Source organism: Lolium rigidum, chromosome 6 (genome assembly GCF_022539505.1).
Source record: "Lolium rigidum isolate FL_2022 chromosome 6, APGP_CSIRO_Lrig_0.1, whole genome shotgun sequence".
Classification (NCBI taxonomy): domain Eukaryota; kingdom Viridiplantae; phylum Streptophyta; class Magnoliopsida; order Poales; family Poaceae; genus Lolium; species Lolium rigidum.
Window position 1 is genome coordinate 26,443,966 of NC_061513.1, and position 21,940 is coordinate 26,465,905.

The 21,940-nt window shown below is 41.1% G+C and overlaps 2 protein-coding genes across 3 annotated transcripts; one reads left to right on the forward strand and one right to left on the reverse strand.

Moving 5' to 3' along the window:
- The first annotated feature begins 268 nt into the window (after positions 1–268).
- Positions 269–11,395, forward strand: LOC124662328. The gene is made up of 5 exons (XM_047200178.1): positions 269–476; positions 3,115–3,200; positions 10,205–10,417; positions 10,536–10,682; positions 11,024–11,395. Exons 1-5 carry the CDS (start codon positions 269–271, stop codon positions 11,393–11,395), a joined length of 1,026 nt encoding a protein of 341 aa, XP_047056134.1.
- A 1,613-nt stretch (positions 11,396–13,008) lies between these two features.
- On the reverse strand, positions 13,009–21,424 carry LOC124660092 (PH, RCC1 and FYVE domains-containing protein 1-like). 2 transcript variants are annotated; one of them, XM_047197883.1, is made up of 10 exons: positions 21,356–21,424; positions 19,750–19,836; positions 19,574–19,663; positions 18,847–18,927; positions 18,524–18,718; positions 16,222–18,345; positions 15,760–15,906; positions 14,986–15,347; positions 14,458–14,863; positions 13,009–13,952 (listed from the first exon to the last, which is right to left on the reverse strand). In XM_047197883.1, the coding sequence occupies exons 1-9, from the start codon at positions 21,422–21,424 to the stop codon at positions 14,770–14,772; spliced, it is 3,249 nt and encodes a 1,082-aa protein (XP_047053839.1). In that variant the 3' UTR covers positions 13,009–13,952; positions 14,458–14,769. The 2 variants fall into 2 exon arrangements, with proteins under 2 accessions (XP_047053839.1, XP_047053840.1); XM_047197884.1 differs by lacking the exons at positions 13,009–13,952; positions 14,458–14,863 and having other exon boundaries at positions 14,999–15,147; positions 15,225–15,347.
- Between the last annotated feature and the right edge of the window lie 516 nt (positions 21,425–21,940).

The window sequence follows — 21,940 nt, forward strand, 5'->3', positions numbered from 1 at the left end:
TTACAACCTGGCCCATAGAAATTACACTGAGGACCTCGAAATAAAACGCTAAACGCGATCAGGTCCAGCTCCTTCTTCACCGCGACAAATATCACCGGAGTCAACCTCTGCGCCGCCGGGGACGAGACCACTTGGGACGCTGAGGTGGGAGCCAACTCTGCCGAAACTGTAGATCCTCCGAGCCGGCAAAGGCGGCTTGCCAAGGTTGTTGTTGCCTTGAGGACGGCCTGTCGCCGCCACACGAGGATGGAGAGGCCGCCCTTCGGCCATGGAATACGGCGACAGAGGCGCCGTGGTAGTCCTCCGATGGAGGGGCTGCCTTTCAGCCATAGAATACGGCGACAACGGCGCCGTGGAGATCCTCCGAGAAGAAGCCGACGAGCTTCCTGCTGCAGATCCGACGACCAAACAGAAACAGCAAGCAAGAACTCCTCCCTCTCGCCACCTCGACGAGGAAGAAGAAGCAGCTTGCTGTTGTATCCGTGGCCACCAGATCCGCCAGTACCAGCCTTACTTATGGAGATCCTCATCTCCCTCCGCCGCCAAACCTTCGGCTCCGACCGCCGGAGCTCCATGAGGTCGAGGAAGAAGACGTTGCGGTGCCAGATCCGGCTGCTCGAATCCGCCACCTCTCTCCCGGCATCGACGCCATACGCCACTAAGGGACCAAAGCTAAACCTAATACTAGTAATATACACTCCGGCGCCATCTCCTCTCCATCTCCGGCCGGCTATCCTGGCGGAGAGGAGGAGGGAGAGGCCCGGCGAGGAGGAGAAAGGGGGCAGGAACTGTAGCTAGTCTAGAGCGGTCGGGGGGGGGGGATGAGAGCGGTTGGAGGGGAAATGCTGAATCGCTCTGTAGCCAGAGCTGTCCGTCGTTTTTTTCCTGTCAAAGCAAGCCCCTCTTAAGGGCTTGTTTGCTACTAGAGTTTTAGTAGAAATTAGCGGGGATAATTCGCTCTAAACTTCAAATCTCCACTTATTCTCAATACATGTTTGTGCTAGAGTATGAGCGAGTTTAATCCCCACTTATTCTCACTTTTCCCTAAATTTTAGTGTACTTTTTTCAATCCTTAATACTCTACCCCTACCTAGTGAATTGGGGATAGAGTTTTGTGGAATTGGGTGACAGCAGAGATTCACTAAATACTCTAGAGTATTATCTCCACTAGTTGAATGCCCGTGCGTTGCCACGGTGACCTCTTTTGTTCATGAACATTCACATGTATAAAAAAAACTCATACTATTTTATAGATATTTAGATTCCAATTCGCTTGAAGATTTCACTTAGGTAGTTACGAAATGTTTGTGCATGAAAAAAAAATTGTATACATGCTTTAGTTGATTTCTAATTGCCCTGTGACTTAGTTCGCCCTCTTGTCGTCATCCTACCATCTCTTCTGCTCCGCCCTCTTGTTGATGCTTGTCGTCAACATCAGATATCTTTTCTCAGACTGGTGTATGGATTACCATTTGTAATTGAAGATGCATATCATAATATTTTCCATCTACAAACATGAAAGTGCAATATTAGTACCTTGAGATGTTTTTCAGATAAGTATAGCACCACCATTGGGAGATACAGATCTTAACAATCATGTTTAGCAAAAATCAAGCCACTATCAACTGAACCAAACATCTCCATTCTACCAAATATATCCAAGAAAAATCAATGAATAGGCGGGCCACTTGAGCTAATGATTAGGGAGGCAGGCGCCGTAAGATTAAGATGGTAGTAGTTGGGATTTAGGGCGGGGTGGCCCTTGGCAACAAGAACTGAGGAGCCAACTTCGCCAACAGCTCCACACAATTAAACTCCTCAGGTTTAGATTTATGAAGAGATTCAACACTCTTCTCCATATGGCCATTCAGAATGATGTAGGTACATACAAAATGATGATATGGGTAAAAAAATCTAGCTCAAATACTTTGTAAAACATCTACTCCCTCCATTACATATTTCTTGTCATGGTTGTAGTTCAAATTTTACCTAAAACTACGATACAAATTATGGAACCGAGAGAATAACATTTTACATTTTCCTACCAGAACGGAGGGGCAGATTTCTAGCTGAGTGTGTTTTCCTTCCCTAAAGTAGATCATGATATAAGGTATGGATTTTTTTCTAGACCATCCAGTACATTCTTCCACCTTTGATACATATTCGCAGTAGGCTTTGCAGTTTCAAAAAGAGATCCATATGAAGCAAAGATTTTAAAAAGTCAGCATGATGTGAGATGATTTAGCACAAGCGAACACACATACAAAATCAAGTTACTAAATCAATGCTCTTACTCAAAATATTTGGGTTAGTAGAAAACATAAAGTTGCATACATACTTGCAATCAATTATCTCAATCACCGTGACACCTAGGGTGGTTCTAATATCCATTTATTTAAACACAAACTTAAGAGATACATAAATCCGAATTAAGCACATAATTGTGAAACCTCACCCTGTTCATGGCCAACCAGTAAATTAGGGAAATCAAACGCATAAAGAAGTTTTCTTTCCATACCCCCAAAACCGACCTAGATGAGAGGTGACATTGTTTATGTTTAGTTAACAACATATGGTATAGCTTAAAAGTTAATCATTTAATCTGCATATTTATCCTGACAAGTTGAAAACAAAGAGTTGTATTTTGTTCTACGTTCTGGAAGGTGATCTACATGAACTACTGTTCAGTTGAAAAAACTTGATAATACCTTCATGCCAATAGCAACCATCAAAAAACGAAACACATGCATCCTAGCTTATGCTTCTGCACTTATCTCTTTTGCCTAGACATAGGAAATGGCAGCACAAAGAGATCAAAACCTCGGCCATAATTTTCAGTTAACAGCCATGGAAAATCCTGCATATGGTTATAGCTGTATGATTTTGAACATAAATTGTAGAAGACATGAGCTGCATGTGGATGCAACTCGTTTTGAATGTTTTGTATATCGAAGGCAGTATATGCCAATGGAGCCCAACATTATACCCAAACGGACGAGCAGTTTTAGAAACTTAAAGAACACTAAGAGATTAGTCCGCCAGATCCACAACTTAGCATATAAGCACACATACAAAGCTCACACCTTATTTCATTTGACCATTAATACTTGACAGATTGGAAGACTAAGAGATTACTGCTTTTACCTGATGAACTCTATGGCCAGTTTCCAACTCATGTGATCGATGCAGAAAGAACTCAGGTAAGATGCATTTGGGTTCAAGGAGACCTTTTGGACAGGCAAGAAATCCATCAAGCACTTCTTGAAACCTGGTCATGAATACAGTGATAATTCTCATGGTAGCCGACAGGTTCAGTTTATCTTCAAATTGATGCTTCAAGAAAGAATACTCACAAACTTCTTAGCTCAAAAACGAGCTGCATACCTGTAAGATTACAATAAATAAATTTTAGTATCATGCATTGTGAAAACTATTTAGACGAGGAAATTTTAGTTAGGATATTAGGCCATTCATAGATGTTAAAGGAAGCTTGTAATATTTTTAGTGGAAAACTATTTCTACTCAACTGACAGGCTAAGAAACAAGGTAGTTTTCATCAAATAACTTCTCGACAATCATCTGCATTATAGATTTTGGAAGCACGTATGTTTGAAAAGTTCATTACTACGTAACCGATGGAAATATGATGAAGAGTATTCACTAAGAAATCCGAAGTGGCGATATTCACTCCAGAAGTACCTATCAAATGATCATGACGAAATTAGACTTAGAGTTAGAGATATAAAACTGGTAGGAAGATATCAAGACGATGCCAAACATATTTGTTTCAGAAAAAAGGTCTCTAATAGACACCTACAGGAGTACTCAAAATCAACATAGGAAGGAAATTACTATAGTGAAACAGAAATAAAATTTACCCATTTTCAATACATGCAAGTGCAGACTATCTAAACACACTTGGACATGTTAAATGATCACTGATAGTAACTAACTGATAACATGAGAGGACATGTTAAATGATCACTGATGACAACTAAAACAAACTGAACAACATTGTAGCCTAGTAACCAAAGCCAGTTGGACGAATAGGCAGCTCCGTAAATTGCGAACCACCTCGCCAGCATGAATTACCCTACCTTCAACTCTAGCCAACAGTATAAGCGACCCCATCCGAATTCTCTCCGTGGACTGCACCTTCTTGGCATGCACTTTCTCCGGTATATTTAGTTTACCCCAAATCGACAACCCAACACGAAATCTCTCTCTCACACGCCAGCGCAGGGGCGCATGCCTCCTACACTATGGTGAAGCCTCTCTGACCTGCGCTCACCGACAATTCACCCTCACCACCGCGTTCCTCGAACTTGCGAGTCACTCCTCCTCATCACTTCAGTACAATATTTTTTACCTAAGACGGAAGCTCTATACATAGATGCTTTCATCTTGCATGCCTTTGAATTTCTTCCATTGTCGCTGGTTTGTAGTTTTGTACTGTGCATTTTTTTTTAGTTATAATGCAACATTCGAAACAAATTGAAAGCAGTTTTTGTTTGACATTTCCGAGCACATATATAATTTAGTAATATATATTAGAACTGCAAGTGTTGATAATCCTTGTAAAAATTTTGGTAAGAGAGTGCACTTAAGTTATGACATACATACATTTATACTTTTCTGATGATTGAGGTCGGTTTAACAATTTACAAAAATAATGATGGTTATACTGGATATAAAGACTAAAAAATAATAGGGAATGCAAACTGTGATTACCAGCATATGATTCTGGTCCTTCGAGATAACTGCAGTACTGATATTCGCTCATCTTCAGAATACATGGATTTAAATTATAGCATTTGTCGTCTTGAAAGAAAAGAGAAATTCTGAACTGAATGAAATTAATTCTACATTAAAGAATCAGTAATCTAAGTAAAATAATTGACGGAAATAAATTTCGAAAATTGGATATGAGTAATAAATAGAGATACAAATGGCAATTTATATCAGCAATCGTCTACATTATATACTGGATTCAGCATCACCTGGATACCCATCACGAATTGCTCATCCACGTCTGTTTTCAGATACTCGTCACCGTTAATCTCCACAGCTGAACAGATCTTAACAATATTTATCAACTCTTGGCTTTGGTTATTTGTCTAGCAATGTAATAACTAACAAATTCTGTGGAACAACCGAACAAGTTAATCCCTAAAAAATTACGAAGAAGGTTAACAGAACCAGAAAAGCTAGCTTGTCCTAAACACAGGCAACTGGAGAAGACAGGGCGGATATCGTCAAAAGAACTTGCTGACCTTTGGCTTCCATTCCATGACGGAGAAAAAAAGGATCTGTCTCAAAACGGGTGGTCGCATGAGCGCCGGAAGTTGGGCTAACAATCTTGCTGCCTTCAGGCCACGTCGCGGACATTCACGAGAGGAGATGCAGTGCGGCCCCGATCCCCGGCTTGCCGCCGCCCGTGTCCAAGGAGATCTGCGCGAAGAGGGGACGGTCGAGGCGGCGACGTCGGTTCTCTCAAGCTTGGAGTGATGGGGGCGAGTCTGGGCATGGTTAAGATCTGAAGCGGGCAAGGTGGTTCCAGAAATCGGGGAGATCTGAAGCGCGCCAGTTTTCTTTCGCGGATCGGGTCGATTTTTTTTCCCTCAGGGTGGGAGCGGAAGGCCCGACGTACCAACCAACCACACCACCACCTCTAGACATTTAATATAGTAGAGATCATAGATGTTAAAGGAAGCTTGTAATATTTTTAGTGGAAAACTATTTCTACTCAACTGACAGGCTAAGAAACAAGGTAGTTTTCATCAAATAACTTCTCGACAATCATCTGCATTATAGATTTTGGAAGCACGTATGTTTGAAAAGTTCATTACTACGTAACCGATGGAAATATGATGAAGAGTATTCACTAAGAAATCCGAAGTGGCGATATTCACTCCAGAAGTACCTATCAAATGATCATGACGAAATTAGACTTAGAGTTAGAGATATAAAACTGGTAGGAAGATATCAAGACGATGCCAAACATATTTGTTTCAGAAAAAAGGTCTCTAATAGACACCTACAGGAGTACTCAAAATCAACATAGGAAGGAAATTACTATAGTGAAACAGAAATAAAATTTACCCATTTTCAATACATGCAAGTGCAGACTATCTAAACACACTTGGACATGTTAAATGATCACCGATAGTAACTAACTGATAACATGAGAGGACATGTTAAATGATCACTGATGACAACTAAAACAAACTGAACAACATTGTAGCCTAGTAACCAAAGCCAGTTGGACGAATAGGCAGCTCCGTAAATTGCGAACCACCTCGCCAGCATGAATTACCCTACCTTCAACTCTAGCCAACAGTATAAGCGACCCCATCCGAATTCTCTCCGTGGACTGCACCTTCTTGGCATGCACTTTCTCCGGTATATTTAGTTTACCCCAAATCGACAACCCAACACGAAATCTCTCTCTCACACGCCAGCGCAGGGGCGCATGCCTCCTACACTATGGTGAAGCCTCTCTGACCTGCGCTCACCGACAATTCACCCTCACCACCGCGTTCCTCGAACTTGCGAGTCACTCCTCCTCATCACTTCAGTACAATATTTTTTACCTAAGACGGAAGCTCTATACATAGATGCTTTCATCTTGCATGCCTTTGAATTTCTTCCATTGTCGCTGGTTTGTAGTTTTGTACTGTGCATTTTTTTTTAGTTATAATGCAACATTCGAAACAAATTGAAAGCAGTTTTTGTTTGACATTTCCGAGCACATATATAATTTAGTAATATATATTAGAACTGCAAGTGTTGATAATCCTTGTAAAAATTTTGGTAAGAGAGTGCACTTAAGTTATGACATACATACATTTATACTTTTCTGATGATTGAGGTCGGTTTAACAATTTACAAAAATAATGATGGTTATACTGGATATAAAGACTAAAAAATAATAGGGAATGCAAACTGTGATTACCAGCATATGATTCTGGTCCTTCGAGATAACTGCAGTACTGATATTCGCTCATCTTCAGAATACATGGATTTAAATTATAGCATTTGTCGTCTTGAAAGAAAAGAGAAATTCTGAACTGAATGAAATTAATTCTACATTAAAGAATCAGTAATCTAAGTAAAATAATTGACGGAAATAAATTTCGAAAATTGGATATGAGTAATAAATAGAGATACAAATGGCAATTTATATCAGCAATCGTCTACATTATATACTGGAGTAGTGAAGTCATGTGTGTGGGCTGTTGCAACCAGGTCCCGTTTACGAACCCAGCAACGCCTAAATTTTTAGATATTCCTACACAAGGGTGAATCTAATAGCTTGTCTTCCTCTCATTCTCAAAACCTTGAATGGTAAAATTCATACTACGTATTCAACCATATTTATAGGCTCTCGAGCCACATATATTAATGGTAGATACGCATGCAATTGATCCAGAATATTGGATTCTTGATAGGCGTAAAAGCACCCTATTAAATTGCATAAGATATGATGCAGATACTTAAATTCTTGTCACTTATTACATAAATCTCAAGGTTTTAATGTCCTATAAGATATTAAGAATTTAATAAGAATAAATATTCATTCTTGTCGATACTTCAATGATCTAAATACACCTGTAGTCCCAATAGTTGTTCATGATGTGCAAATTAGTCCTACTACTTGTAAAATGGGACCAGGTGGTCCAAGAGTTGCTACACCGTGCAAAGATAGTCCCAACATGTGGCATCGGTATTTTTCCAAAATTATCCTTATTAATGTGGGAATGAGCTTCTTAGTTATATAGAATTATAGCATCGGTTAATGAGATTTACAGAAAGCTGCGCCAACCTCTAGTAGTAAAGTCATGTGTGTAGGCTGCTGCTGCGACAAGGTCCTGTTTTCGAACCCTGCAACTCCTTAAGTTTTAGATATTCTCTTTCCTCCTTTTCTGACTGCTGGGCCCCACATTGGTATGTCATATGTACTATATGAAAAATTAATAAGGTTAATTTTGCAAAAATACCAATGCCACATGTTGGTACCGGAAGCATTTGGGACTAGCTTTGCACGGTGTAGCAACTCTTGGAACCACCTGGCCCCATTTTACAAGTAGAGGGACTAATTTGAACATTATGAACAACTATTGGGACTGCGGGTGTATTTAGCTCATTGAAGTATCGACAAGCAAGAATATTTATTCTTATTAAATACTTAATATCTTATAGGACATTAACACCTTGAGATTTATGTAATAAGTGACAGGAATTTAAGTATTTGTATCATATCTTATGCAATTTAATAGGTTGCTCTTATATACATATCAAGAATTCAATATTTTGGATTAATTGCATGAATGGCTGCCATTAATATATGTGGCTCGAAATCCTATAAATATGGTTGAATACAGAGTATGAATATTTTCCATTCGAGGTTTTGAGAATGAGAGGACGACATGCTATTAGAGCCGCCCTTGTATTTTCATATCTTTTTGTAGTTAGCATAGGAAAAGATGCAAGAACTATAAAACAACAAACAAGTACTAGCCAGATCCTCATGTATCAACAAGACAATAAAACCATATTGGTAAGAACATTATATATATATATATATATAGGATATATATATATATATATAGGATAAATACTTCCTACTCCCGGGTGTAACTACACCCACGTCTTATATACTACCATACGGAATATATATATATATATATATATATATATATATATATATATATATATATGTGTGTGTGTGTGTGTGTGTGTGTGTGTGTGTGTGTGTGTGTGTGTGTGTGTGTGTGTGTGTGTTATTTTATTTATTGTGCATTGTTTTATTTGGCTAACATTTAAATAAAACATCAAACTAGATGGAAGGCGGAGATACATATGACTGCATTCATGTGAATTTGCAGCCAGCTCTTAACCATCCACTGTTGAAATATCATAAAATCCAGGTAAATTACTTTTGCTCAAACTGACACCGATTTGTGTTTTGGGACATAACTATATTTTATATGTTCCCAGATACATGAATATTAGAGAGCAACCTATTGTGGAATGGATCTAGAGTTTTGGGATAATTCCGTGTTTTGAATTAAATAGTTTATTGGATAGCTTTGTCTGCCCGTTAATTTTGAATTATAATTTTAATTTAAATAGCTAAGCATTACGATATATGTGCCTCATCATTGATGAATAAAGTTAGAAAAAGATATACATGCCACTATTTATGGGGAACATACAAATCCCTATGACCATGTTTTTCCTCTCAAACAGATGGAACCAAGTTCTGTTCCGATTGGGTCGAATGTAAGATCTCAGTCTGAACATGTTGTTTTAGAAACACACATGCCTATCGTGGAATGTCCACCAGGAATGGTTCCTATACTGCGCAATAGTCGAAGGGGACAAATGGTGGTACATAATACTGGTCAAGTTATTAAAAAAGATGATCAAATAGGGGTGAGTTTTCTTTATATATGTTTAGTTTGATTCTGCAATTAGGATGAGTTCTTGCATGCCTCCCAAATGTATAACACAGTTGAGTAAAGTTTTTGCGATGTAATCCTTTTTAATTTTACAAGATTACTCAAGTGCTAAGTCATGTTTGTAAGCTTACATTTAATCCCTAAATGACTATTGTAGGATGAAATATATGTTTGTTCGTTACCGCTAAGAAGACCAGTCAATTTTACTCCCTCTTTTTTTTCAGAATATAAGGTGTATTGTGTTGCACCACTTGTCTTGGCCATTTTAAGGGAATAGTTTACGTTTCCTTATCTTATGCAAAATCCTCTATTTTCTCACAACAATTGTTCGGTGCAGTCTCGTCCAATCCTCGTGTAGTTTCCCGCAATGTGTGTTCTTTAATTTCCTTAACAAAAATTATATGGCTTATATCAAGGAAGGTAGTAGTATAAAATCATAATTTAAAACATATACAAAGGTCTTTTAGAAATTTTGAGTAGTTAGAATGTAATTTTATACCTTCAAATAGTTGTTTCAACCAAACAAAAAGCTTTCTATTTATGTTCTTTCGATCGTACATGAATGAAATTTATTTGTAGTACCATTTATCTGCAATAATTTCTTGAATGTTTGGTATGTACGGGTCACTCTGACGTTGACAATACTTAGTTATAGTAATTTATGCCATAGGACATATGTAATTGAAATTATCTCTATATATTTAATATTCATTGATCACATTAATTATTTTGGTTTGTAGGTGGCAGGAATCAGATATTATAATGATTTATATGGGGTACGTGCTGTAATAAATGTTTATGAGCCAAAGGTGAAGAAAAATAGCAATGATCTAAGTCAAACAGGGATTGAAATTAATAACGGGCCAAAGGGCCTAGTAGACAGTATAGTTGCTTGCTATTCGGTATCTCCAAGCTCATATGGCGATAGCTTTGCAAGGTTTCATGTTGTTTGGGTAATACATTATGTTTCACCGGATACATTATGCTATCAAGTATTTAAATATCATAATGTGAGGTTAAAACATAATTTGATATAGTTTTCATTTACTTTTATATTAACTTGGGTAACAGAGCAACGGCATGCTAAACACGTCATGTGTTGATCACGATTGTCCTGGTTTCGTGCAAACAAGCCACAATGTTGGTCTTGGAGGAAGGGTTCAACCTGTTTCAGTCTACAATGGACCGCAATATGTAATAACCATTTTTATTTTCAAGGTATTCCCTTCTTTATCAAATTTATGATTTTTTATGTATGTTGTATATGCGGTGCGTGTACTTATATTTACTTATTTGAATTATTTGATGTGCATAACCAATTTTGGTAGTCCGCTATAATATTACTTAATAAAGAAAAACATTTGAGTATAAAGCATCCACACATACTTTTACTCCATTTACATCCCGTATTTAGGAAAGAGGTTAGAAAAATAATATCATACTCTATATATCCAGCTGAACTGAAACAAATGCATGCTGGAGTGTGGATTTCAAATGTGGGTATTTTACATCCTCCTATGTGTTGAAAAGGCTTTCATTGACATTTTTATTTATTTTAGGATCCAAAGACAAAAAATTGGTGGTTGGCGTATGGTGAAAATAATACACCAATTGGATATTGGCCAAACTCACTGTTCTCTACCTTTGGTGATAAAGGTAAATTTTCATTCTGGGGTGGCCAAGCTTATGGCTCAACAGCTTCATCAGACTCACCACAAATTGGTAGTGGCCATTTTGCCTCCGAAGGATATGGAAAAGCATCTTTTATGAGAAACATCCAAATTGTTGATCAGAACAACAATCTTGTTACTCCAAATGAAAACAAAGGCTTTTCTGTCACCACTGATAAGAGGAAGTATACTGTTGATGGTTATAAAATCAATAAATCTGGTATGCATATGTACTATGGTGGACCGGGTAATTTAGTATGAGAAATGTTCTGCAAATTACAATAAAGTTGGCATTATGTTTCTGAGTTCTTTTCTTATATATTTACTAGATTTATCCAACATTGACGTATTTCTAGTGGTGGTAGTGGTGGTGGTCGGGAGTAATCAAGAGCCCTAACTACCTAAGGGGATGCTAAATGAGAAAATACATGTGGAAAGCACATCTAAGAGTCACACATGCAAAAAAAATGTTTATCACGTATAATTTGTAGGATCTTACTTGACAATCAATATCATATAGGTACTAAAGAAACTTGTGGTGATTGCAAATGAAGTAAACAAGAAAATATTTGAGATCTTCAAACTCTTTAATCTTTTATGATACAATCTTGTACTTTTATGAAGACAAACGAACACGAAGATACAAAATCACTGACCTATACACATTGACGAATTGGGGATAGAGTTTTGTGGAATTGGGTGACAGAGGAGGCTGTTCCTGGGCGTCCTGCTTAAATCGTTTCCAGCGCGGCAGCCGTAAGATCCTCGATCAAGTGGTCGCGTGTTTATCGTTCACCGGCGAGGTAGCCGCTCGGCGACAACCTGCAGTTCGTTGACCCAGGCGCAAAAATATGAAGCCCCTTCAGGTAAAGCAGGTGTTGGGATGCTGGTGTGGAAGGAGATTCTTTGAATGTCCCTCGTAAATCCAGCCAAAGCAGAACGACGGAGGAGTTGCCGCCCGCGCGATAGAGAAAAGGGGCGGGGGGACGGGGGCGTCTCCACCCCCTCCGCCCGGCGTGCTCTGCTCCAGCTCTGCATTCCGACGAGAGAAGATGGAGGGCGGCGCGGCTTATACGAGTCGATTCATATACGGTCTGTATTTCCGAATTGCTTTTCTTTTCACTTTGTAGATAAACCAAGCGCTAAGGGGAAGCGTCGGATGTGGGACAGGTAAGCGGGCGCACCGATGGGCGCATTAGTTGGGCGGGCGCAGGCAAGCCCTGTCCACCAAACAAGGCCTAAAGGATAAGCCACTGGTTGTTGAGGCCTTGGAATTAGGATTTGGCGACCAGGTCCAGGTCCTTCTAAACGTTGCAGCTAGCAACTCATTTGGTCTTATCCCTTTAGCTAGCACAGATGACAAGTACGACTGTCTCTTCTCCTCTAGCTTCTATTTCCAATTTATTTTTCAGAAATAGAAACCCAACAATTAGAAATTTAATGATTTTTTTTACACAGAAAATTCTAACACTAAGAGCTATGAGAAGTTTTCTGTATTATCATGCACTGAGAGCTATGATGCCAGAATGTCCTTTTGCGGTGCAATCTACTATTGATTATTATTTTAACCAAGGAAATCTGGTTACATGAAGCATGTTTGCGGTGCAATCTACTATTGATTATTATTTTAACCAAGGAAATCTGGTTACATGAAGCATGCACACGGATCTCCGCGCTGAATACAGATACAAGTGACAGCAAAACAATGTTCTGTGATACTGAGCATGTCACATTAAAACATTCTTCAGAAAAACACCCTCTCTGATCTGCTGACGAGGCTCATTATTGTTTGCACATGTATAAATGTTGTTCTGAGCCAAACGATCGCCTAAACTTATATATGTTTAAGTTTTCCGATATCTGAAATGATCACACGAGTAAGAAAATATGTTTGAGGAGAACTTTTCCAATTGCAGCATATAGACAATACTTACACAGCAGAACATAGTTTTTGAGATATCAGAAATACAGAGGTTGTGTAACTCCATCCCAGCTAGCCCAGGAAACAGAACAGCCTACGCAGTACAAAAATTTCTGAACATCGCATACAAAAAAGAAAAACTAAGAAACCATCCTTAACCACGATACAAATAAACCGAGATATTACCACTCTTCGAAAATGAAAAGAGTAGGAGATGTCTAAACTCTTATCCAACCTTGCTGAATACCTAAGATCATAACCTATAGAGGCTCAGCAACATTGGCCGGGAGCATCCTCGGTGGCAATGCTGTACATGGAACTTCTGGATGTCGAACAGAGTCCTCTCGATGCCGCGGGTGACAAACCTGATGGCAACTCCCTATCTCCAAAATCTGCCAGTGCGATGGAGGTGTTTCTCAGGCTGAGTCGGCAGGTCGTAGTTGATGACGGTAGAGACTTGCTGGACACCGATACCACAAGCCATCCGGTCAGTGGCGACGAGCACACGAGAAGACCCAGATCTGAACTCCCTGATGTCCCTGGTGTTCTGGCCCATGTGTCCGTGTGTAGCAGAGACTGTGGTCCCTTCCCCTCATCTTGTTGTCCACCTTGCGTTGGGTGTTCACTAAGATGACACTCTGGGTAATAGCCAAGGTATGTACAGACCACAGAGGGTAATCCAGCTTCAACTCTTCCTTCTCCACATTGACATAGAATTGCTAGATACACTGAAGGGTAAGCTCGTCTTCCTTAACAAGAATCCTCACGGGCTTGCGGGTTATCTCAAGGGCTTCAGGAGGCATGGTAGCACGGAAGCTGAAAATTTTCAGGAGGCATGGTAGCACAGAACACCGCAACCTAAACTTTTTATGGAAGAAGCTGGAAAATATCATAGATCTGCACAAAGTAAAGACTTAAGTAAGTTCAACCTATGCAAAAACAATCCGAACGGTTAACAATGTCAGTGAAGATGGATGTCAACAACACTCTATCTGATAAAGTAAGATAGCTTATGATACTTTAGCAGAGATGCAAATTGCGACAATTGTTAAGATCAGTTGCAAGGTGCAAGTTACTTTTTAGCATTAGCAGGAGATCACACATTGCATCATGAGAAAACAATCTCTAATTGAGAAACAGGGTAGGAAAATTTACAGGAGACCCCACATGAAACCGGTTGGCCAAAGCCATGCAGAAACCAGAAAGTAGATATTACGACTGATGAGTAAATGATAGAACACTTCAGACAAAAAAAGGTCTTCCGAACAGACCAAAACACAAGTGAAGTAACTACAAACACAACTCCATGCATGTGGTACTACTACATCATTGCTTTAACATCCAAGAGAGTACTACCACAATTACAAGAATGCAAATTTATGCGGGGAAAAACAAAACTCACCGCAAGACGGTGAATGGAACAGTGAATGTTCCTCCCCACCAGGAACCTTCACTGCAAAGCACGCCGTGTGCACATTCCTCCCCACCAGGATCCTCCTCTTACCCTTCTCTCCGCCTCCAGCGGCAGCACCTATGCACCACCCAAATCAGAAAGCACACTGAACACACTATGATTAAGAAACAGCACAGTGAACACACTTGTATCAAGCAGTTCAACGACATGCAGCACGAGGTTGGTGCCATTTCAGACAGCGTGTGGTGGGGCGGAAATGTTTTCTTGTGAACCGGCATAACATCACTATACAATCGCGTCCTAGTCAACCATGCGAACATTGTACTTCAGATATACCCTCGCTCTGTTCCCTTGCCACCATTTTGCTGCCTGTGTCTCACTGAATCTCTTCCGGCTGCATCCACAAAAGCAAATATTGGAATGCTGAACCAAGTCAACACGAATGGATGACAAAGATGAAAAGGTCCAAGTCTAGCTATACAAGTTTCCTTTTAAATAGAATTCAAAGGCATTTACCTGAACCGAACCCGCTTGAGGTCTCTGGCCCCTCCAGGTAAAGCAGTGAGAGTAATAAAAACACCTGGTTCATCTTGCTCTACCCATTCAGCCTCATTTTGGGATTCTGAATCCTGTGGTATACCCCCATTATTGGTCATTTCTTGATGGCTTGCCTTGTTCCTAACAGAACTTGGTCCATTAGAAGCAAACAATCCATTACTACCATCTGAAATTTGTTCTTGTTCTCCGGAACTTACTGGGCTGCCCAAACTTTCAGCAACCATGGCATGTATATCACTTGGCACAGAAATTCCAGAAAGGGGTGGTAACTTCCCGTTCTTGGCTGCTCCTCCAGGTAACATCTCTGCCATCTCCTTCAACTATTATGGAAGAGAATATGGCAACACTTAGACAACAGCCATAAACATGTGGCATGAGTGACAATAGCTCTTTCTTTTTGTTTACCAATGCAGGCTAATAGAGACTTGGATAATGTGAAATTTTGACTTTTAACTGGTTCTAAATTACTAGATTTTCCACTATATCAAAACCATTCAATTCCGGTTTTGTCTCGGCTGAGCATACACAACATCAGATATGAGCTAGATATGGATCACAGTTGCACATATTTCCCTCATCCATAAGATTCATAATATAATACATAATAGTAGAGGAATCGATTCAGCATGCACATAAAATTCTCGTGAATGAGATAAATAATAATGTTAAATTGATTGTATGGCCTTGTACGTATATAATTTTTGTGCATACAAACAGAATAGGCAATCTTACTTGTGCAGTCAGTGACTTGATTACTTCCTTCGCTGCGTTGCACTTTGCGGTTTCCTCCCCTGCAATGGCAAGAGCTTCCTTCAATTGCTTGGTAGTTCTCTCCAACTCAACTTCGAGATGTTGAGACTTCCTACTAAGATTGTCCACCTGGCAGTGAAGAGCTTTACTATATCAGCAAAGAAATCATCACTTCTAAGAAAGATACTTGCATGATCGTACTTGAAGAGATAACATGCAGTGTACATAAGTTGTGCTTAGAACTGCCTCCATATTTAAGCAGATCAGTAGCTAGTAAGTACTGAGTTATCTGGTATGGTTGAAGGAGTAATATCTATCATATTACTGTTACAGAACTGCTCCGTGTTAACACTAGAAATCGACAGATCTCTGTAACAAGCTAATATATAATACTTCCGATCATTGGGTTGGACAACAACGGAGAAAATGCAGAAAAATGTGTACCTGGGACCTCAAATTTAGAACTTCTTGAGTCCGGCTATCATTTGTTGGCTTGGCGCCACTGAGGACACCTCCAGAAGTTAGACCCCCCAAAGTAGGTGTTGGTGTTGTAGAACGTGGAGGACTCGACCTTCTTGAAACAGGTGATGTGGCCCTAGAAATGATTCTGGATCCAGGAACAGATGCTGAGAGAAACTTTTTTGAAGACCCAAATACAGGATTGAAGGATCTTGAAATGTTGAGTCCACTCCAGTGTGAACCGCTGTTTGGAATGGGGGAAACACGGGTGCTATTAAAATCAAACTTCTTGTTTTTCTTTGAATATCTACTATCCATGTTCTTATACGATTCCATTGAAGACATTCTTGATAGTTTAGCGTTTGACCTTGTTTCCAGCTCATCCTCAACCGTGTTGCTAAATCCCTGTACAACAACAGCTCCCTGCTTAGCTGAAGAGTACATGTCTGTTTCGAGTGGCTTGGTCAGTTTACTGTAGCAGCTATCACAAACACGATAAGGTTTGCTAGGATTTGGTGCCAATGAAGCCCTCAGAGATTTTTTACTGCTGCAGGAATGGCAAAATATCAGAGCACAATTGTAGCAATTATGACGTTTTCTCCTCAAGGTAAAAGGCTGACGGCATCCTGAGCACATTGACTGATCAACTCCAGATACCCATTTATGAATGCATACTGCTGCAGTGAAATTAGTTCCACAAACAACACTCCTGACTTGCTTATCTTTTAGTGCTTCAACCAATGTAGGAGTATTCTTATCATCAGTATTCCCGTGACCTAACCGACCATTTGCACCTTTACCCCATGTGTAGACCTCAGTCCTAGAGGTCAAAACAGCCACATGATAAGCACCACAAGAGATCTCCTCAACAAAGTTTTTGTGGAGCTTCCCTTCAACACGTACAGGAAGCATACCATCTGCTTGTGGATTTCCAAGTTGGCCAAAACCAGCACTCCCCATTGTATACACATGTCCTGATGTTGTAAGAGCCACTGTCAAGCAATGACCACAAGCAACCTGGCAAAAATTGGGCTCCACCAAAGAAGCAACACATGTTGGGACAAGCCTCGATTCCTTGTCACCATGTCCTAAATGGCCTTTATCACCATCGCCCCACGTAAATATCTTTCCAGATGAACAATTGCTAGAACTTGAATTCCCAACCATTACTTCTACAACTGCAGCAGTGTGCCAAACACCACAAGCAGCCCGCACCGTCCGAAGCCCTTTGAGAGATTCCACTTCCTTGGGGACAGAGAGACTCTCGCGGTCTCCATGGCCTAGAACTCCAAAAGAGCCATCTCCAAATGTGAACAGCTGCCCAGCGGAAGTTACTATGGCTGTATGCCAAGGGCCACAAGAAATTGATGATACATGTATACCCTCCAATGGCCCATGCAGCTTTTTTGGTACCCAGTGACTGACGTCATTGCCATGGCCCAAAAGCCCAAATTTGAAGGTGCCATCCCCCCATGTATACAAATCTCCAGATAGTGTAACAGCACAAGTGTGGTATTCACCGCAGGATACCTGCTCAATGTTCATATGAGTTAGAGCATCAATGAGCTTTGGATGTGCGACATCACAATCAACACCATGACCAAGCCGCCCACCAGATTCCTCGCCCCAGGAGTAGATCTCGCCTTGTTTACTGACAAGTGCAGCATGCCTTCCTCCACAAGATATGTTCTGCACATCAAGTCGCACAGCAAACTCTAATGGTTTAGGTACAAGACAATCCATCTTTGCACCTGAGGAGCTTCCAGTCCTCGAGCTACCACCACCAAGAACTCCTTCCCCAATTCCTTTTCCCCATATTAAAACATCACCTAAAGCATCACCATCGTCATAGCCAGAACCGTGACTTGATGAGCTAACAACACTTGAATAACTGACCCGGAAAGCATCCATCGGGATGCCTCTCGAGTGCCCATTTGTGTTATCTGATTGTCCAGATGACATAGAGTGGACTGATCCAGTATTAGAATCTGATGGGAAGAAGCCCTTGGGAGGAGCTGCATATAACACAGCATCTGAAAAGGCCTTCTCCAAGCCATTCTTTGGTGGACTCCCATATGGACTACGAAGGCGGTAGTTTTCATTGAAATCCTGTTGTAAAACATCTATCAGAACTCATGTTCATAAAGTATTACCAACATGATGAAAAGTATCATTTCGTACATTAAAAAAAAGATCATTTGAATTCCCCTATTCAGGCAAGAAGAGTAGTTAGATACATGCGACTCTAGACAAATCTGCGTCAATTAATTTCGAACGGAGGGAGTACCTTATTGACATAGTCGTTTCTGTTGAAAAGAGAGCTCAATGGAGAGCTCGGTCGCGTGTAAGTCCTTGGACTAGTTGCAGCAGAGGAAACGCTATCACTTCTCGAGTCAGTTCTCCATTTTCTTTGATGACTACGTGAAATCAAAGTTTTCAGCCCAGCAAACCACACTTCCGCCTCATCTTTGTCCTTACATATCTGGCACCATTGTGTAAATCATATTACCATCTATAGACTGACACTTATGTAAACAGAGAAGCAAAAGAAAACAAAAATTAGAAAGAGAATGGAGAGACATAAACATGGAATGTGTACTGCAAACTTACAATGTCCAGTGACCTGTCATGCGAAATAAGAGAAAATGACTGACATTCCTTCTCAGGTCGTGGATACCTTTGAAATATTGCCTAGATTTCACAAAAATTGAAAGAATGAAGGTCCAGTTAGTAAAATTACATGGCAACTACAATACAAGGGGATAATTATGAGTTATGACCAAGATCGAGTATCTCATCACAAAAATGAAACAATGCCATGATAAGGCAGTTCACGCAGATGCTAAATAACTTTCCCCAGCAGAATGATCAACTTAGAAAGTTTTATATTCATGGAAAAATTATATATTGAACCAAATAATAAAAAATGAAGCATTAATCAGACTTATTCAAATGCAACATCAAGTATTGTCCAACCTCAAAACTTTGATAAAGCTGAAACCTAACTCATCAAAGCTGAAACCTAACTCTCATCAAAGCTGAAACCTAACTTGTCTAGTGGCAGAACATCCGGAGAAGCTATTCAACTGTGCAAATCAGTTTACCACATAACACGCACAACATGATGCAAGCTTTTGTCCCCACTCCCCAGTTGTGATTGCATCCATATGCCAGAAGTTCGCTAAAAGGTTTGCTTTCTTTCAGAATAAAAGTGCATCACAAAGAGTTCGCAAGAAAACACCAACAGCGAGCCAGGAGAATTTTCAAATGCCTCTTGATCAAAAAATACTGATAGGATCAACTTGCAGAAATTTCATTGTTAGGAAAATAAACTTACAGTCCGTTGGCCAGGCATTATCCTGGACACATGGCTCAGCTTTAGATGTTTCTCCTCTTTCGCTGAAAACCATATCAATGCGGACTCGTCCTGTAGAAACCAAGAACACTCCATACATGTGAGACAAACGCGAAGGACTTGAGAGATTCAAAGCTAGGGAGTGGAAATAATCTCACATTGGATAACCTAAATGGACAAAATTTTGGCTTCCCTCTACGCCCATACTTCAACAAGTAGGCTCCTTTCTTGAGAACGGTTATAGCCTGACAAAAACCAATTCAACCAGAAAACCAGTGGTATCAGTCCTCCTCTAGCATTTCAATATTAAACAAAAATAATATAGTGATCAAGAACATCCAAGTTTCAGATGCCAAATGGGAAAGTAAAATAGCATGCCATAACCATGAAAAAGTTTCGAAGTCATGCAAGCGTTCTTCAAAACAAATACAGCCTTCACAAGTAATTTAACGGGATCCTTAATTCAAATCTCATGAGCTGTGAGAAGCAACAAAAGGGTACATGTGCCCTCTTGAACGTGTAACCCTGAGAAGCTGATATCAGGAGTATATGACCTTCATGGCAGAACTTCACTTACCGGAGAGAAGCTAACTGAACGAACAAAACGCACAAGGTATAACACAACAAACTGTTGAGCAAATAGAACACCCCAACGACTGATGTCTGAGATAAGAGGAACGACTGCTTGCTAGTTGTTGAGATTGACAGTTTTTCACAAAGCAACAGAAAAACAGTCCCTCTCTTTTTATTTGAATGTTATAAAGGTTGGTCGTCGTAGAATCTTGCAGAACCAAAACAATATACACATCAAAAGAAGCTTTCCACCAAAGTCCAACATGGCCACTGTGAATGGGCAAGCATCTGCAGCTAAATGACCACACAAACTGCTCGTCTTGACCGACCTATTCCGCGTCCCACTGAACCTGAATCCCCTCGAGAGCCTCGACTCCACAAAACATGCTAGGAGATGAGAATATAGGATTTATGGTTCCACCTCACATGCTAAGCATAACACGGCAAACTATTGAGCATGTAGAACAGGCGTACGGCATCCAATTGACCGATGTCTGGGATAAGAGAAATAACTGGTTTCCAGTAACAGAGAACCATAATTGTTCACTACGCAACAGAGAACAGTCCATTTTTCTGTTGTTGATTTTACTTTCCATTTGGATGCTATCTGGTCCAACGTTCCATCTCAAAATCAAGAGGAGTTAGAAATTGCAGGAGCAACACAATATACATTCAAAGAAGCTTTCCACAACAATACGAGAGCAACTGTAATAGTAACTACATAATAACCACACAAACTGCCCGTGGTCAGTCAGTCAGCCAGCCAACACCGACAAATTCCCCGTGTCCTAACAGGATCGTCCACTGAAGCTGAAGCCGAACCCCCACGATGCCCGCCTAACTCCCCCAAAAAAAGAAGTGTAGGAAATGAGAGTAGAGCACCTACGGATCGACCTCGCAAGCTAAACACGAGCAGATTCTACCAAGCAAGCGCCGCTGAACCAAAACCGTCACTCCCTCGCAGGTCCGCTCCGCCGCACAGAAAGAGGGTTTTTCACAGCCAGAAATTCCGCCGCCATTCCCGGTGCACCCGCTAGCAGCCCAAATTGGCAGGAGCGGGAGAAGGCAGCCGCACGGACCTCGACGCGCCGCAGAGACCCCGAGGGAAAAACAAACATACTCGGCGAACGCGCCCTCGAGAGACGAAGACAGAACAAGTGTCGGCCGAATTGAGCGGGAGGGGACGCGCACCTGCTCGACGTCGCGCTCGACGGGCGGGCCGGCCCGGACGCCGCCGAGAACCGAGGACGTGTCCGACATCGGCGCCCGCCGTATCAGCACCGCCCCATCGCGGTCGGGCGGCGAGGCGCGCGCCAGCCAATGGGGGCTCGCCGACGACCCGGGGAGGGGTGGAGGGAGCTCGCTGCCGTCGGCGGGGGGTCGGATCGAGGCGTGGGCGGGGTGAACGGGGGAGGAGTGCTCGGCAGCGGAGCTGCGGAGGGGAGAGAGATCGCGACTGGGCGGAGGAGGAGGAACAGGGGAGAGAGAGATGAAAGAATTTAAGCTTTTCTGGGTTTTCTTTTGTTAGGCTCGCTCGGGGTACAGCTTTTTGGCCGTGCTTGGGTTTGGCACGGGGTATGGGTATAGTGGAGTGGGGATTTGGTTGGGTTCGGCTTGGGATCTGACTCTGACTAGGGCTGGCCTCGCTTGTGCTGTGGATCTATCCTGTCGCTCCAATCATGGCTGATGATGCTGTGCCAATTGATGGACGGGAGGCGGTGGTGAGCCACAAGCCAAACCCTATTAGATGTACCTAGACACTTTTTAGTACATTGA